This window comes from Zonotrichia albicollis, chromosome 10 (genome assembly GCF_047830755.1).
Source record: "Zonotrichia albicollis isolate bZonAlb1 chromosome 10, bZonAlb1.hap1, whole genome shotgun sequence".
Classification (NCBI taxonomy): Eukaryota; Metazoa; Chordata; class Aves; order Passeriformes; family Passerellidae; genus Zonotrichia; species Zonotrichia albicollis.
This window is the reverse complement of record NC_133828.1, coordinates 27,526,304-27,546,151: the sequence shown is the minus strand read 5'-3', so window position 1 is coordinate 27,546,151 and position 19,848 is coordinate 27,526,304. Positions and strand designations below refer to the sequence as shown.

Sequence of the window (19,848 nt, the reverse complement as noted above, 5' to 3'; positions counted from 1 at the left end):
AGCAGTATAGACTTTAAATAAAGGTGGGGCATCATTTTCCACATTATATCTAAGGGCTAAACATGCTAAACACTAGTGCTCTCCCAAGTGTATAAGGATTTAAAAACATACAATAATAATTCCCTTAGCTGATGTGGAAATCTTGTTTCAGTGGTAATTGCTTGAAAGTATAGAAAAATCTCAGTTTTGTTTTGCTTTTTAATAATGCCCTCATACTTAAAATATTTCCTCTGAAGTACAGGAAAGCAAGTCTTGAGTCAAGATTTGAATAGAAAATAATGTTTTAAAAAATTAAGCTTTCAGACATTTATGGCTGATCAAAAGCTATCCTGCTGTCATTCTCTCCTGCTTGATCTACTAAGGATTAAGAGCTGATAAAGAAGCATTCATTCCCAGGTGTAAATGCAGCTGGATCAGTCCTTTATTAGAGTCAACTAATGAAATCTCCAGTCTATAGGAAAGAGAAAAGGCACTGTTTAGGGCCTTTCCTTGTGATTACAGTCTCATAAAAAGGGAGTGAACAGTTTTATAGATCCTCAAAACAATAAGCTACAACATAATTAGGTTCAAGAGAGCTCTGTTTCATGTTAATCTGTTGTCAGCACCTCAGAGAGGGGAACACTGAAAAAACCTGAAGTAGTAGCAAAATCCAAATCTGTAAAAAAAAATCCCATTTCCTGATTAAATTAATAACCACATAATAAAATCACATCTTTCAATTCTTTTGAGTGATCTGTCCAGAGGAGATAACCTCAGTATACATAAAGCACAACCACCTATTTTCTGAATTCATGATGACATAAATAACACGCTACCTAACTTTCATGTAAAACCAGGCATATCAACACTGTCACATAAACACAGTTAAGTGATGTATTCCTCAGGGATATAGGCAAGCTCCTTTATGCAAGGAATGTTCAAATCTGATTGTCTGTTAGTGACACCCTGATTTATAATGTATCCTGCAAATGGTCAAAAATTTCACTTGGATAAATGGTGGTACGGAGTGGTACAGGAGTATGTTCACCCAAATACCTTCTATAGACTAATGCATGATGGTGGTTGGTGGTGCAGGTCTGGGGTTGGTGGTGCAGGTCTCTTATCAACTACCTTTAAAACACAACAACCTCCCTTGCAAAAATGCCCTGAAGGAATGTACAAGTTCACTCTGGAATCCCAGGCCCTCTCCCTGAATTTTGCCCTACAAAGCAACATTTTCATATGAGATTAGCAGTTAAAGCTCTAAAAACACAACATATAACCCACCATTTATCAATTGCAATTGCTATGCAAAAAAATTACCAAATCTTCTTGTATATTTAGTATATTATGGCTATTTAAAGTTACTTACTTAAAAAGGAAGTTACAATATAGAATCAAATCTGCATCCCCATTAGGATTTTTAATGAAACATTCTTATAAACAAGCAATATGAGCTACTTGCATATTATTTCTAAATAATAACTGGCTAAAAAAAATCAAGCACTATGTACAACTATCATTTATTCTGCCTATCTTGTATTAAGTTCTTATAGTGATTAAAATGAGGTGATAACACTGATAATTCTTTTTAAAAGCAGTATAAACACAGCAGTCTTTGTACAGTACCAGAAATGGTAACTGAATATTAACAGACAACTTGCAAGTCACACAGTTCTGTTACTCTCTATAATACTTCTCAGAATTACAATTTAAGATGCTCACACCTCTACACAGTAAGCACCATATCCATGTTTATTTATACAATTCTTCAGCAGACCTGTTACAATTCAGTTAATTATGGCATTAAGCTTTACAATATTATCTGCTGTGCTTACTTATAACTGAAGGCAAAGAGCTCTGAAACACCTACAAATGTTATGAAAGACTAATACTTCAGTTATTACTGTTTTATATTATCTTTAGAACAAAGAAAATTACCTAGCAGATAATTATGTAAATTCATTTTAAGAACCAGTCTTTGAAAATCAGTAATATGAAAGAAGTAAAAGTGATCTGCAGTATTGAGGGCACTTCTCTCAGAGGTTCTAAAAAGCTTGTGTTTCATCTGTGAGCAAAAACAATTCTAACTTTGATAAAGGAGAAAATAATCAGGGGAAAAATACATGATTACAAAGTTACTGCTACAAATACCCAGGAGAAAGAACCAGAATGAAAGAAAAATAACCATGTCAGTAATAACCAGATTTGGTATATTCTATGCAACATGAACCTGCAGCACCTGGGTTTCAGCAAGAGTAGGGACTGTAAGAAAAAAAGGGGTATTCACTTGTTTATTGATATTATTTGAAGCTTCAAGTCACTGAAGAATTAGCAAACAGTAGTTTTATGGAAGGTTTTCCTTTCAATAAATTTTTTGTGGTTTTTTAAAATGGTAAGGCAGCTCATTAATCAGTCAGATATTATAAAAAATTTATGCTAATGAACTAATTTCCATAGAAATTCAGATTTACTCTGACAAATGCTGATAGGAAGGAAATAACCACTGAGTTTAAAAATGAGCAATAAAGTAATCAGTCTTTGTTTTCATGTTTAGAATTTGCTAATAGAACAGAATTTGGGTGACTTTTGAAAGTTCAAGTTCCAGAAATTATTGAATTTTAGGTGTTGCTCTACTACTACTATAATTCAGTTTCAGTCTTCTGACTATAATTAAAGTCAAAATTTATAAACTACTAAAATATGGGCTAAAAATGCACGGCAGATCTTAGGAATCACATCAGAACATATATATATAAAAAAGAATCTCTTGGCATTAACAAAAATTATTTTGAAAGGAAAAATTGGTTTCAAATGCTCAACATTAAGGAAAACACCAAAGAAATAACAAATATATGATATTGGCTTTAATATAAATCAGTCTGATACTAAAATTGCAAAGCAAAGATCAGAAGCATTACTGGAAAAATGTAGATCAAAGCACTGTTTCTAAACGTCTTGTTATACTTACTATCTCGGTTCTTCATGCTAAATTGGTCACTGGAATTTATACTGTTCTCTGTGTCTGGGATTCTCTTGCAAGAGACTCAGTGGATGTTTCAGATTCAGAATTTGCCCAGATAAAACAAGAAGGCTTATGTTACTAGCTCAGGGAAAGCTGCTGGCAGAAAGGTTTTGTCAGGTAGTCATTTTCCACTGGAATAGACCAACATACTAGTGACTTTATCAGAAAAAAGATTGAGCTAATTACTAACTAAACACTTTTAATTTATTAAAAATAAGTGCATCTTCTACCACTATTCACCTTATTTTTCTGCACCAATTGTTGCCTGCATATGAATGAAGTACCCTATGGTAAACCACTGCCAAAGACAAACCCCACTGCCATCGGGGATGGTACTCAACATTCACACTGCTAATGAATGTTGCTCGATGTCACATGAAGTCACAGGGAATTCCAGCAGAAGAGAGAGAAGTCAATAGCGTCACACATTTCTCAGTGCAATGCTTTAACCCATAGGGCCACAGTCTCCAACAGGAAGGCAGTCCCCTACACACTCTCAACATCCACTGGGCTTCATTTCATGTAGAAATATTTTGTTACAGAATTAAAGCTACAATTCAATCCTTTTATATTTTTTTGCCCCAACATTAAAACCAGAATGCTATGTTTGGCTTATAACAGAACCAAAACAGCCTTACTCTTCACCCCTCTGTGTTACTTTTGACTCCTTGCAGTACCTCCCTGAACAGTTCTAGTCTTGTGTATTATTTTCATAGATTTTCTACCTGCCTATTTAACCTTGAAGTCCCTCACACTTTTAACTCAGACTACACATCTTCTGAATTACATTTGTCATCCACATATTAAGGGCCATGACTGCTCATTCTGACTACATAGAATAGTCCAAAACCCCTCATTTGCTCTTCCTTCCTTGTGCTCACAATGCCTTTGAGAACTGCTAACGCTTCTTTAGCAGTTAAGTGTGAATGAAGAATTTAAAGTAATGAGGAATGTATTAAGCCCAGGGTAGATTGTACCACTCTCAAACTGTCCACTCAGAAATCAAACTTACACTGCTGCAATTACTTTACACTTCAGGAATCAACACTCTCAACAGATTTTTTGCATCTAAAAGAGTAATGTTCTTCCAGGCAATATTTTTTCAGCTGAGCACTTAACACTTGTAATACATCTTCAGATTTTCAACAAGTAAATGCAAACAGACTGTGCATTACAAACCTCTTACACACAAAATTCACAAATAGAAAAATAAGTGACAAGCTCTATTTTCCTCCCTTTCTGGCTTCCAAGAAAGGGTGTTCTCTTTTCCATTTGGCCCCCAAACAGAGCAGTCCACTCTAGGGGCCTTGCAGGTGAAAGAATCCTGAATAATCATCTTCCATAGACTTTGATGTTAGATTTTTACCTAGCTTAATTACATGTCAAACAGCCTAAGGTTTTGGAATGCTCAAGGAGGGAAGGCTGAAATTTTGGAAATTCTGCTCCTCCCCACTAATGTACAAAGAAGCAAAATTCAAATTTTAGCTTATTTTCAAATAACACCCTATGATACTATAAAGCAGTATTCTGCTAGCAATTATGATCAGAGAATGAGCAAATATTATTTAATAGATAAGAAAAATAGAGTCTGATGAAATTATGCTGACTTTCATATATCTCAGCATGACATTTAGCCTTCAGTCTTTCTACACTCTTTAAACTTCACTACATTTAATACAAACTATTCAGATTAAAAAAAAAAAACAACACAGACCACACAAACACTTCCACGTATTACACAAGGTAGTAAAAGATTTATCTGCAGTTTTCAAGCCCTTGCAACACAAAATGTATTTTGTACCTACATATCTCTAAAGCAGATTGAAGAAGTAATTTTTACTGGCAATATCAACGAAAAGACAGTACAAATGTGCATCTGCACCCACTTCACATGACTGCAAGTTCTTTATAGACAGACTGATAGGCAGACAGAGGACTAGTCAAGGGACGATCTGAGGCAGAAAAGCTGAAGTGCCAGATATAGAGCAATGCATTGTTAAAAGGGAAGTGCAGGATTTCTTTTACTGAATTATCATCCAATTACATATAACAAGATTATTATTAGTAAAATAGCATCTACAGACACAGCAGGTGATCAAGAACTCCTTGTGCCTTGCACTGTACAATCAAGGGCCTGGATAGTTTGCACAGAAAGACAGGAGGCTCTTGAGCTCCCAGGGTGCGCCAATGGCAAGAGGCCAAATGGGCCTGTTCTTCCTTCACCAACACAGATTCATATTTTATTTTTAACCTGTCAACACTCAAAAAAAGTCACAATATAATATGTGAGAGGCACACTCTGTTTTGCTGGTATGTTTATTAGACAGTACAAGAAACAAGGCGCTTGTCAGATTGTTTGGGGGTGGGAGGCAAGGGGCAGTGGTGGAAATGAAAAAAGACTGAACTTGAAGCAGAAGATCTGGTTCTTCACGACTACCAGCTGGGCTTATTTTTGACTAAACCACATTTTGTGTTCAGCACAATGACAGGTATCAGAAACTATAACAAACAAGTTCTACTCTGACAGGTAAGATCCAGTACCTACATTTGAAATTTTTACTTACTGATTTATTTTTTTCAAAAAGCACGACTAAAAGTGAAAATATTGTCTTTCATTATGGACTTAGCAATACCATGTCTGCTGCAGCATTAGCATATTTTTACGGTTTGCCTTTACTTGCCAAGCAGGAATAAAACCCAGCAAAATCTACATTTAATTTTATGCCTTGTGTCTGCATGTTCTTGCACATACAGATATTTGTCAGCTAAAGCAATTGTTACAACTAAAGCATCAAATATCATTTTAATAATGCTCACATGCAAAATCTTTGATAAAAAAACTTAAAATCACTGTACTCAATGTTAAACTATTTGTTTTCAGTTAATACAGTTATAAAAGGGCTATAGATTAATTTCTGCTAATGCCCTAACATAAATCCAAGAATTAAAGAAATTCAGGATTTTAATCTACTGAAACTAAGCAGGAAAGCTTTCCTGCAAAGAAAAAAGGGTTTAGGTCTCCTGCAGACAACAAGTTCAAACGAATGACACTGTAAATGCTTCCTAGCAACATTAAAGATATTCATAATCCTCATCTCCTCTACCTTTCAGTTTTATTAATTGAAAAAGCAGCAAAAAGACTGATAAAAATGGAAATTGTTTATTAATTTGTTCTTAACAAATCCATTCAATTTATTTTTTTCAATTTTAAGCCTGAACCAATAAAGAGAACAAGTTCTCTTTTTTTTTTTAAATACACCATATATGGACCTCCTAGGGAAAAAAATAATCAGTTCTAATTTTTTTTCTTAAGGCTCTGTTATTCAGAACAAAACAATGGTTTCTACACTACCACTTTCAAACCAATTGTTCTGGGAAAAGTTAAAAACTATTAAGATATTCAGTCTTTCCAAATTATTCACATTGATCCTAAATGTAAAAAACCCAACCTTATAAATTTTAAACCATGACAGTTTATTTATCATACATGCTGACAAAAAGTACATATCCATACTATGTATATTTTCTATCACACAGTACTACAAACAAAATAATAAAAATTAGGTTACTTTATAATCTTGTTTCAACTCACTTTTTTAAAGCAATAAATAAACTTTTACTATCTTTTTAGTCCTATAAAAAGGCAGGAATAAGAAATAATTCTTTTAAGCAAGGACTAATTCTCATAGACAGGAGGTGATACTCCTTGAACAGACCAGGTTCCTTCTTTCATTTAAGTCATTGACAAATTTCTTGTACTTCAGTGACAACTGAGGGTAAGCCATTAATTTTTTCTTGGACACCTTCTTTAATCTAAACTGCATATAAAGTACTTTACAAGAGGACGCTAACAAAAACTATTTGTACTCCTAGATATTTTAGTAAAATTATTATCTCTATGGCCAAATTCAAGAGAACCAGTACTTGCAGTGCTGCTGACAGATTAGCCTTCTCAATATAAAAATGTTTTAGACCTTTCATGTTAAGAACGTGTTCTGCCTTCAACTGGAAAACCCCACCCAGTTGTCTTTACATGAGGCGTCTTAATCCACATAAACCAGTTGGAACTGTGTTAGTTGGGAAGGGAAGCAAGACTGTGGATCTCTAGGGAAGCATACACATCCCAGCTCTCCTAAACCTTAGTAGCTTCTTTTTCATGAATGGCACGTTAAGTAGGCAAAAATCTGTTCTAATTGACCATATGACATAAAGAGGAAGAAGAACATGCAAACACGTAGAAATAAAGACAGCCTCAGTTACTCACAGAAGGAAGCATCCCAAGCATTTTCATAAGAATGAACCTTGCTAATGGCCCCAAGGCTGCTGCAGAATAACAACTGGGTAACAGAAGGTGGGGGGAAATATGACCAAAAGAGGAAAATCCTCAAGAACTAGGAAGTATTTACAACTACACAGTGTGTGGAAAGTGAGGGGGAAAAAAAGTGCTTCAACAACTTAGAGAGAACATGTACAGTATATATCAGTGAGAAAGTCAGATGCAGTAGCAGATGATAAAACAACCCTCTCAGGAAGCTTTTATCGTTTTGAAATCCCGTATAATTTTAAAAAAAATTACCAACCTGTGTGCTGTTTTTTCACAAAATTAGACCCCATGCTGAGATGATGACCTGCATTCAATTCTGTCATGCTCTCCTGAAAGCTGATGAGTCATTGTAGCACTAGGAACTGGCCTCAGCAAGAGCCTTCCTGCACAGCTCATGACAGTGAAATTCTTTCATTTTTGTATTTCGTTTCTGCATCACTGCTAGAATGAAAATGGCTATGCAACATATAACATTTTGCCAAATTATAAACCTTACTGTAATTTTATTTTACCAGTTATTAAATGAAAAATGAAACCTGCCATGCAAAAAATAAACCACTTTCCTTTACAGATAATAAGCACAGTAAGCACATAAAGTGAAAATTATTTCCCTCTTCCCACCACAGAGCACATATCCACAACAAAATTCTTTACCATCATACCAGTATGACTCTAGATCAAAAAAAAAAAAAAGACAATTTAAACTGTGTCCCAAAGCTTCACAGGGCACTAGTCATTTTGCACAAATTTCAAGAATTGGAACAGTTACTCATTGCAAATGAAACGTGTGGGATCATTGTCAGAAAACAGAACTGATGTGTCAGTACAGAATAGACAGACCACATGCTACAAGCATCCAGTGTGCCTAGACAGACATTCTATTGCTGCTTACTGCTGCCCATGACATTGGGAAGCACATCTATTCCTTTGGATGCACTGACACATCACATTTCTCCCTTATTCAGTAGTGACTCTGTTTCAGTCAGCAGCTAATGGCTGGGCACTCCTTATCAAGGTTCCCAAAAAGGAAATTCCATCTGGCAAAGCAGGCCCGAGTAAATGATGGGTCACAGAATCATAGAGGGGATTGGGCTCAAAGGGACCTTAAAGATCATCTAATTCCACACCTGCTGCCAGGATCACCTGAACTGAAACAACAATGTTGACTGATGTGCTCACACAAAAGGCAGTTTTATCTTAAAGAACTTGAAAAAGAACAATAAGAATTAAATAATCCTTTGGCTGTTTTGTTTTTAAGTAAGCATATTTTTTTCTAGTTTTCGGTTTAAAAAATAATTTAAGAAATCATTTTACACAAATAGTAATATTAATGAGTGTGTCATATTAAAAAGATAGTCCTTGAATTCATCAGAATAAGATAAATACAAGAAATATCATCTTCTCCTGAAACATTACTTTTCCTGTCAATCCCAATGGAAGTATTTTACCAATAATTTCCATAAGCATCCAAAATCTATAACTCTCAGATTTACTCACCCATTTTGACTTTTTAAGGATGCTTGATTCTGCTATGACTTCCCTTCATTAGTGGCTGCTGGGACACTATATTAAATAATTCTTATTTTAAATAATTTATAAATTATTATTAAGACATAATAATTAATAAATTAATATTTTAAATCATTATTTAAATTACATCAGCTAAATACTCTAAGCAGCATTCCAGACACAGAGGTTAATAGTAGGGAAGAACTTCTCTAGCTGGTATAGCTGAATAAGCCCTACACCTGCAACATACCTGGAAACACAAAAGCATACACGTTTTGCACCCTATGTCCTTACATCCAGAAGCAAGCACAAAAAACTACAGCAAAGGCATACACTGTCTCCCAGGTATCTCAGTGGGAACACACAACATACAAATCACATTGCTCAGAGGACTGCAGGCACTGGCCTACAGGTCTGCAAACTTTAACTTGGAATCCCCTCCTCACAGCGATCTCTCCATCAGTCTTTCACAATGTCTGCTAGAAGAAGATTCCAACCATGCCTGTTATATTGCTGTCCAGAGAGTCAGTATCTCCACACAGCCTGTTTAAAGACAAGAATTTTCTTTTAACAGAAGATAAAAACCATTACCTAGATTTTAAAAACATCAGTGAATGTATCAGTTCTTGGGATATCTTGTGGACTATGCCTTTTTTTTTTTTTTTTTAAGAGATGCCACAGAACACAGCTAAAGCCCCAGCCTTCTTGGTCCAAAAAGCATGACCCAGCAATCCCCATTAAAGGGAGTCCCAATTCCCCATTCTCTGACTTGACTCAGCAGGATGTAGCACCATGACCTGGCTGTGCAGGAAAATAATTGGGCAGACGCTGCTGCTGTAAACCGTGCCCTTTTGCTGAAGATCTGGCTTCTTGATTGTAAAACAAAGGCAACTTATTAATGTTAAAACTATAAAATAGAACAGGTCATGGAAACAGAACCATTTCAATCAACTTTTATATGTTGTTTAATTAATCCAAAACAAAACTTCTAACAGCGCTCCTTTGATCTCTAATCCACTTTCAGCATTGCAAAACAAAGAAAACATTAAAACCCCTGAAACCAACAGTCAAAGCTTAAGGAATACGCTAAAGGCTATCCATTTGATTTAACAGTTCTATGCTTACTCATTAAACTTATTTTTTTTCAACTGTCCTGTAAGTGTACTGAATCAAGGGAGAAAAAATATTTTAACAAGAATTAACACTATCATAATGAAATGGACTTCAAAATGTACCTCAAACAATGAAGAGCTATTTAAAGAGATGTTTACTCTTCACTGAATCATATTTTCTGTCTTAGATCAGTACAACTCAGCAATTTCTTTGAAATTAAAGGAATTGCACTGCATTGACTCAGAAGAAACCTTGTTATTTTTTCATCTAGAAACAGCTCAAGGTATTTTTGAGAACATTATTATTATCAAATTATATAAATAAGAACTTTAGTAATTTTAAAAACAGCTCTTATCTGCCACATTCAGTGTAAGCTATTAAAAAGAAACTGACAAATTATTATTATCATTACTAACTAGTCAAAGTGGAATAAAAACATCCACTTCTCTTTAAATAGAAGTCAACCTGTAGATTCTTAATTAGAAGGGACCTTTAATGTTTTTCAACAATGACAACTTCTAGAAAGTATAAGTTCCTTTGAAACATCCAAAGTACTATATGGTTCCAGTGTCTTTTAAGTAGAGTTCCGAAAGAGAAGATACAATTCCTGCTTAAAAAAGTGATAGAACAGTGACTCAAGTTACATATTTGTCTATCTGAAAAGTTATCGCAACCACGCAGATCTAAAAATAACTATTGTAGAAGACTGAATCGATTCAATAACATAGATAAAATAAACTACATCTGCAATGTGCCTTCCTACTGCTCAACTAAAAAGAAGAGTATTCATATTTAGAAGGTTCAGTGTTAAAGTATGAGAAGTTAAAAGTGCAAGAAGTGCATGGAGGAGAAAGGCTCCAAACAGTACAAGTGATTTCATGTCAACCCAGGAAGCCCAAAAGGAAAAGAATTAAAAGGCTGTAATGAAATTGCAGTCTACCTTTACCCCAAATGAATCTTTGCTATTTCCTGCAAAACACATGGCAAGTAAATCTGGATTAAAGTCGGATTTCATTGCTCAAATTTCCAATCAGCTCAATTTATGAAAGAAGGTTTTGGTTTGTCTTACAGGGAAATAGAAGCATCGCACACATCACACATTTATCTTACTTGAAATCTCCTTGGATTCTCTGTCTCTGTTTGTCTTCACTCCTGTAGCTTAATTATTTACTGTAATTCTAGCATTTGGCATAGAACCTAAATCTAACCAGGTGTCATCCAATTACTGCTTTCAATATTTAACTAAAATTCTGGGATTTGACCCATTCTTTGCTTCAGCTGATTACTTTGCAAATACCTGATATGCTTTACTGAACAGAATACAGAAAAAGAGTGAATTATTAAGAAAATTCAAGAGATGTACTAGAAGTGGGCTATTCATTAAAAAGAACAAAGAAAAAACCCCAAAACCCCTGTTAGTGCACAGAAAAGGTCATTAAAATGTGAGAAGACAATAATGTGTTTCACTGACAGATACTTGCAAATTGTCAGGCCTCACGAACTAAACCAGTTTAGAAGCCAGGTACATGGACATGCACTGCAATTTGTGCTCTTCATTTTGTGTCAGTACATCTCCCAGAGAAACCAATACAATTGTCCTAGTGCAGCATTATGAATTGCACAAAACCCAGTAAATTGTATGTCAGGATCGCATCAGTACATTCCTATTTCTTGGCATCCCTTTTTCCCTTCTCATTACTTCCAAATCCTCAGTCCCCAGTCACTCAAGTCTCTAAACTCTAGGTCTTGGCAGGGGTGGGATCTTCCAGACAGGCTTCTCTCATTTAAAAGTGTGCAGTGCTGTACAAGGAGGTATGAACAGTGACTGACCTGTCGCCTGTAGCAATGTCACTGTACATCATCCTACAGACAAATGAAATAGTTTTGAGTGAAGACAATGTCTAAAAACCATTGAATTATTAATTTGGAGATTGAACTATTACAATGCCTTATGGAAAATACGTTTCTCCATGACTTCTAGAAAGAACTGCTGTACCTCTTCTCTACTTGGTCTTACCATACCTATTTCTTAATGGCCTGCCACACTTCATGCAAATGTTTGTTGTGATTTCTGATGTACCTTATCATACCATATGAATTCATTCTCAGAATAGCCTTCATCCTCAGCCTAATAGAGACCTCACAATGGTAACAAATTTTAGTCATATTTGCCGGGGATGTATCAAGCTGATCATTTATCACTGCAGAGGTGCAGGATACAAACCCAGTTTGGTGCACTAACATCCATCCATTGTCTCTAGTTTATGGCTGAGTATAAAGCACTTTCTCAAAACAAACACGAGCAATAGTCCTGTGATGCTCCTGCTTGACACTACCTTCACTTAACTACTTTTTAGATTCCAGTTACACTTTTCTGGCAACAATTACCCCACAGACAACAAGACCTATAAAGATTGGAGAAACAAGCCCTGTACTGCTGGCAATTACAAAACACAGCATTTTTATTCTGTTTATGAGCACTATGGTTACTCTCAGTAAAACCAGAATTAGGTAAATTGAGGAAGAATATCATTTGAGCAAGTCCTTAGGTGAAAGGAATGTTCTAGAAACATCCATCCTATATTGAGAACACTCAGATATTGCCAACAAAAATCTCAAAAAACATCAGTGAAGTGCGTTTGGAAATATTGAGGATTAGGCAAGATAACAGATTTTCACCATATTCCTTCAAAGGCTTGGGATTGCTTTCATGGTTCTCCAAATTTGCTATTGGAAATAAGAGTCTGACATAATCTCAACATTCAAGGAACTGTAACTTGAGGTTACCAAATATTTCATGATCATAATCACAGTGCAGACAGAATTGCTATCCAGGTATTTTGCTACTATCAGTCAGTCATTACTAAAATTATACTGTTTGTTTTCCACAGTTATTCTACTGTGGAGGCGGGGGGAGGGGAGAATGGGAGAAAGAACACCATAAAAGTAAAAAAAAAAATTTACTTCTACTACTTAGGGATACTAGTTCAAAGCCTCTCTCTGCTTGTTCTGTCATGTCTTTTAACAGGTACGTTCTGGACAATCAAGCAGCTGTAGAACAAAAAAAAAACAAAATTTGATCTGTACTGCAGGTTCCATTCTATCCAATGTAAAATAATAATGCATAGGATTAATTCTGCCCAGTGTGACCTCCTTGGCTGGAGTTTTTGCAGGTCTCCAGCACATTAGCTATCTCTTATTTCCCTGTTCATAAGTGGGAGCTGCTAGCAGCAGTTGCTGTATAATTACTTAGTTGATTCTGTCTAAGGAGCTTAAACTAAGAGTTGAGCAAAGAAAGCAGATTAACAATTTGAACACACACGTAAATACACAGACACCCACAGAAGCAGCAGGGCTGCAGGTCACTACGCGGGGCGGAGGAAATGCACTTCAGCCACTCTTGCTCCTACAAGACAGGCTTGATTTTCAATGCAAGGCAATTAAAGAGCGCGAAGAAGGGGAAGGCAGGAAGATGGGCTGCAGTCACAGCCGGAGGGAGCGCTTGGGCACACGGCTACTCCATCCCTAGCAGCCAGATTAGCACCGGAGGAGCGGCACTCAGCCTGCTCTGCCAGTCACATGCTCCTCCATGTCGCCTAGCAACAGTAAAGCCCAGAGAAAAAGTTCTCCCTCTCTCAACTTCAAATCTGCGTCTGAGACCGACTGAGGGGAGCTTATTGTGCTCCAGACTAAGCATCTGTTTCTTTCTTATAGCCTTCTGTAAATGACCACATACACCACACGTACGCAAGCAGGTCCATGCAGAAAACCCCCTTCCCCTCGGCCCAACCTGTCTACGTGCAAGTGCTGCAGCCCGTGCACTCCTCACCAAAAACAACTCTAGGTACAATTTTAGTGGTCACCGAACCAGCCCTTGGAATGCAGGTGAACTTTGCTCTGCAAAACCACCCGTATTTCAGTAGCAAAGAAAGCACAAAGATCACAAGGAAAAAATGCAAAAAGTCTGGGGTGATTTTTTCTTTTTCTTTTTTGGCCTTATTCACAGCCAGTAATCAGCACTCACAGAACAACCTGCCTGCTTGCATTTCCACAAAACCATGAATTTAGACCGTGGAGTTGCAAAGTCTGACATGTCCCTCAAAATTTAGCCACATTTGTGCGCTGCTGTCTCACACAACTAGGAAAAAAAAAGTTTGTACAAACCAGAAAAACAATCAAAAGAAGCATCCTAGGATAACTTAAAAACAAGATGAAGTGAAGCTAAAGAATCGGTGGTATTTGCAGTGCTTTTAAGGCGCTACTTACTTTTCCACAACAGAAACCGACTCCATCAAATGACTCCTGGAAGGAGCCAGCTGTCTCCCCTAGCTATTAGAAAGAACTCCTTGAATCAGCGCCCGTTAACCCTCTACTTTCAGACACTTTGGTCTTTTTCTAATAAAAGTCCCCGGAGTAGGGGTATGCTCCTTGCGGTGCAATTCCCACTCTGGAGAGGCTGGAGCACAGCGCTTACCTTGGCAACTGCCCTGCATCATGCATGCAGTGAATAATATGAGCAGTTTGCAAGCAGTTGCTGCTCTTCCATCCATCCGATGGTGAGGTCCCATCTGGGCTGAGATGCTCCAGCTTCCTCAGAAGCTGGCTCCTGGACTCCGGGGTGCTGATCTGCACAGCAGCAGCACAAGGAGCCTGGTGTCTTTTTCTTATCCTGCTAGTTGCAGAAGAAAGGCGTGTTCGCCTGTTGAGACATCGCGTTTTCTATAAACTCCCACCCTCCAGACATTGCATAAAGCTCTTTATACCCTGCGGCCCCGGAACCAGCATGAGGGAATCAGGCACTGCTCCAGGCCCTGCAGCCACAGGCTGCCTCTGCCCCTCCTTCCACACTTTGCAGGATCGCCGAGATGCTTCCAAGAGCCTGCACTTTGCTGACTTCGTATCAGAGTCCATTGGTGCTCTATTTCTTGTGCTTATCTGTTTGGAGTAGTTCTGGGAATTGCAGGTGGCAAGTGAAGTATGTCACTGGTTTTAGTGTCCCAAAGGCATGCTCCAAATAAGAAAAAGTATTTTTGATAACTTTGAAAAAAATCCAACATATATTCACCAGTGCAGAGGTAAAGCTTAGAACTTAGTAGTCCTCACACAAATACTATGAAAGGAAACTGTAGGGATGAAACTTACTTTTGCACTTTCTTAGCAGATAAAATCAGTTTGGTAAAGTGCTTTGGCTGTGAATTCTCAAGATTATCACCTAGAGACATGCTCCTTTCATTCTAACTCTCCAACAGTGTGTGCAACACACAAAGAAATATCTCCTTGTGTTTTACTGCGGCCATTTCAGGAACCATATACCCACTAACAAGGGAAGAGCAGTATGTAGGATCACAGGGAAAAGATAAAGACCAACTTCAGGCTGGAATGCAGCCCCGGTAAAAAGGACAAACATTTTGGAGGCTTTGATTGCAGGATCAGAAGCATCATGTATAAAATGTGTGAAGTTAAATAATTTTTTATATTAGTCAAAAATAGTCTTTAATGCCGGAAATTTAGTTATGCCTAGATGTACTTTCACACATACACACACACATCAACAGTGACTACTGTGCATACATATCATGGGAGAAAGATGGGTCTATTTGTCTTCCAGGAGGCTCTGTCAGATTAATTTTAATGACACCACCTCTATAAATACCACATATCTTCTGCATTAGCATCACACCATGCTCATTATACTGCAATGGCTGTTTGCTGATGCTGCAAAAGAACTTAAGCAATATTTCCAACCTAAACTCTTCTTCTTTTAGCCATGGATTGCAAGTTCAATAAAGGGGTAGAGGTACCTCTATTGTCCCTGCAGAAGTTGCACGGGAACATGCTGCTGCTTATTAGCAGACTGTGATTTCTCTCCAGGTCCTGTAGGACGCTAATCCCTCTAAACCTTTCCGTAAAGGCTTTCTATCTATCAAGATAGTAAAGAGGGGGGGTGGGGAGAGAAGATGTGGAGCATAGGCTTTTGCAAGGTTGTGATTTATGCAGGTTCAGGGCTGTTTGGTGTAGTGGTACGACACAGCACCGGGGTCAAGCCACAAGAAACACTGGGGGCAGATCAGAATATTCAATTAGCTTCCTGGCACCTCTGAATCACAAAGAGAGGATAAGATCTCTCCATCACAAGATCCAGAGCTGCCGGGGGAGGGGGAGACATGCCCTCTTCAAATCTCCCTCCTCCCTCCCACCCTCTCTCCTTTCACTGTTGGGGAATAGTGCCTGAAACATTCCTTTCTGCACGGAAGGTCTTTTCCTATTGTTGTTTTCTTTGTGTTTCAGTGTTGCCAACTTACTGGAATTCTTGTCGTGGTTTCACAGCAAGGCTCAGGCTGACCAAACGGAACCAGCTGCGTTTTGTGTATGGGGCCGCTGCTGCTTTAATCTCCCAGCAAGGCCGATGGGGAGGGAACGAAGGGATCCTCGGAGGGGAGCAAGCAGATCTGCTCTCTACGGATGGGTGCCTGCAAAGCCAACACAGACTGACCGTACTTAATTAGAGGAGGAATTGTTTAAAGCAGTTCACACCCCAGCAACACGCAGAGAGGGCAAACAGTGCTTGGGAGCTGCACCCCCAGGCTGGGAGCTATGTGTATTATTCTGTCACTGTATGCTTGAAGTGACCTGGATGCAAGCTTTGGGAGGCACCCACCTGTTTCAGTCCCTCACAGCTGGCAGCCAGAAATGCTCCTGCCCCATTCGCCATCACCATTTCTACTCATCTGTATTTGCCACAGGTGACAGGCTAGAAGGAGTCTCCAACAGGAATGGTGGCACTGCTGTTGACAGTGAGCTGAGATGGTGGGTCACGCCCTTCCCAGCCATTATTCTTTGCACTCACAAGACAGAATTTTCATTTAGAGACATATAAACTGATATGCCCAGATATGCTACTGCTGAACAATAATAATAATAATAATAATAATAATAATAATAATAATAATGGGCCAGCACAAACCAATGCTTTTTACTTCATCTAAAATTTTCTCCTCTCACTTTACCATGGCACCTCATCATTCAAGTAAAGGGACCCTGTCCTGCTGGACACCATTAAATGGGACTTCTTCAAGACTAGAGACATCAAGATCAGAATAAAAACTCCTCAAGGCTTTCCCATAACTACACCCAAAATTGCTCATGTGGGTGCAAAACATCTCTTTCTCTCATCTTTCTGTTGACTGTTCCTGTTGGCAACTCGTGATTTCTTATTGAACTAGACCTAGGGATTTTTGGTTGATCATACATGTTTAAGAAGATGCAGACTATGTCTGTTAGAAGGTTAGAGGGAGAAAACATAGGCAATGCTGCTGTTCATTGAACTCTGCTTTTGGTTCAAAATAGAGTTTGGGATGTCTTTGCTTTTCTGGTTTTCAGTGTAAGCAAGAACTCAGAAAAGTAGTTCAAGGTGTAATTTAGAACTAACAATGACACTGCTCACTTATTAAGGATATCTGCTAAGCAAGGAAGTTAAAAATTAAAAGGCTTCATTTTTGACCAAGGTTCAGTCTAAATTAATGTCCAAACCCATGCAGTTCTTCACAGACAGATAGAAATATCAGGGTTGATGTACGACTAGATAAAGATAGAAAGCTGATGGTTAAGGAAAGTAAAAAAATGTATATATATTCACTATAGGAAAATGTGGGTCAGATCTATAAATTTGTCTCTTCTGAACTTCTCGGAGCTAGGACAGTTTAGAGAGGCTAAGGATCTGCCCAGTGCATTATCCAATAAAGCTGTAATTGCCATTGGCATTCAGTAATCTTGTGGTCAATCTGTCCTTGGATAAACCCAGGTGTTTCCACATAGAAAACATTTTCAGTTACAAGCTGTGTTTCCAATTTCACATTTAAAGTTTAATCATTAAATCCTATGCCTCAACCATGACAAGCTTTTTTTTGTTATTTTTGTTATTTTTGGGCAATTCTGCTAAAGTAAGGCTACATTTTAAACATACTAAAGCTGTGCTCATTTTTTGGGAGAACACTGGTAATGACAAGTCATATAAATCTAATCTAAACTTGGTCTCTCTGCCTGGGTAATAATATAAGTACCCAACAGCAGCAATTAACTCTTCAGATTTCATCCATCTTTGCTATTCTACAATCTAAAGTGTCCCATTTCCTTAACTGAACCTTAGTTTTATAGTAAGCAACAATGTGTGTGTTTGAGTGTGTTAGAGGCTTCCTTTCTTAACAGGCTATTAATGGCAGGATGGGCTCTTCTGAGATACTATTTTTGAGACATTTCCTTCACCTAAGGTCCACTTCAGTTTTCATCAAAGACATCAGACTTCAGGGAGAGCAGATTAAGCTGTTTTCATGGGGATCCACAGTAACAATGTGTATTTGGACTTCACCACTTATTTTTTCCAAATACACGTGTTGTGAGTAGAAGTTTCCTTAAAAGGTCCTCTTTTAGGGAACATGCACCTTGTACAAAGGACCAGTACTAATTTCAACTCTGCAACACATGAAAAATCCCAGAAAAACAGACAATAGCCCCAGCTTGATCAAGCTTCTCCTATAAGCCACATCACATTTCACAGTATCTAAAACAATAGAAATTATTTGCCAGGGAAGTATTTTTTTCCAAGAATTTAAAGACAAAAAAAAAAAAAACCCACCAAACAAAAAAAACCACCCCACAACAACAACACAAAAAACATCACCTAATCTCAAACTAAGAAAAAGAGAGCCTTAGCTGGTATAATATCCAAAACTCTAATGCATATTTGTAACTAAAGCACAGATTTCCAGAAGACTGGACCAAAAGTGGGTCTCCAGACCACATGAATGTGAGAAACATTAAGCTGAGGAGATGTGAATTGGTCCAGAACAAAAATCACAGAGTCAGAATTGCACAATGCAGCTGGCACTGTGGCCGAAAGTTTTCTCAAGGTCTTCTGGTTAGTGAAATATTACAACTTCTCTTTCAACCTGGCATTATATTACTGCATTCTGGAACAAGAAGCAGGAACATGGGAACTTTTTTGGTAATTGCCACTGAACAAGTGAGACTAATAGAAAGACAGTCAGTAAAGGAGCTTCCAAAACACGCCAGGTATATTTCATCTGCAGAAATGGGCCTGTGGGGGAGTTTAACAGTAACTATGTAGAGATGAGAGAGAGAGAGGTTTTTTTATTCACCTGGAAGGAAGAAGAAAGTGGAGAAAGATTAAACAGATTGCAGTTATTCTATCCAGTTGTCCTTTGGTCAGCACAGTCTGGTCCACCCTGGAAGTCCCTGTGCCCTATCCTGGAGACACAGTCACCAAGTAAGGGCAAGCATGCTCTACCTCAGCTGCACCTCTAACTGCCAAACATCTTGGTACTTGCCTTACTGCAAACAGATTTCTTTGGAAGTTTCTCTGTCTCTAAAGAACAAAGTCCCCATTTTTGCTCCAATCCACTGGCCCTTCAGTGCCATTCTGCCCTGCAAGGAAGCAACAAATGGGATTTGTACTTGAAAAGGGATGGGAGGTAGAGAAGCATTTGTAAATGACTTATGATATAAAAACTTTATAGGGAATTCACAAGGAAAATAGGATAGGCTGGAATAACTCTGAATCTCCCTTACTCTTTTCATTGGTTTACTTTCCTATTAATAACAGATATTAGGTCTGTTCAGGACAAACATCTTTGTAAGTGGGAGGCATACTAAAAATGGTTAGGTATCATTCCTCCAACAGCTAGGATGAAATGCTTGAGAGATCACAAAAGCAGTCAATCAAAAGACCCAAGATAAATAATAAGACTTCAGTAGTATTAATAAGAATTCCAGGCCAAACCCAGGGTAATAACAGCAAACAAATGAGAACATGGTGTAGCAGTACAGGGATTGCAGTTGACAGATTCTCACAGTTTTGGTATGTATTTCAGAAGACTACTGC

The 19,848-nt window shown here is 37.8% G+C and overlaps 1 protein-coding gene across 1 annotated transcript in view; it reads right to left on the bottom strand.

The window, feature by feature from the left end:
- The window catches only part of LRP2 (LDL receptor related protein 2), a 110,705-nt gene extending 95,935 nt beyond the window's left edge, over positions 1–14,770 (bottom strand). Inside the window, exon 1 of the mRNA XM_074548547.1 lies at positions 14,425–14,770. Within this exon, the coding sequence (XP_074404648.1) occupies positions 14,425–14,518 (94 nt within the window). The 5' untranslated portion in view covers positions 14,519–14,770. The remainder of the gene's footprint in view (positions 1–14,424) is intronic.
- Positions 14,771–19,848: the final 5,078 nt, after the last annotated feature.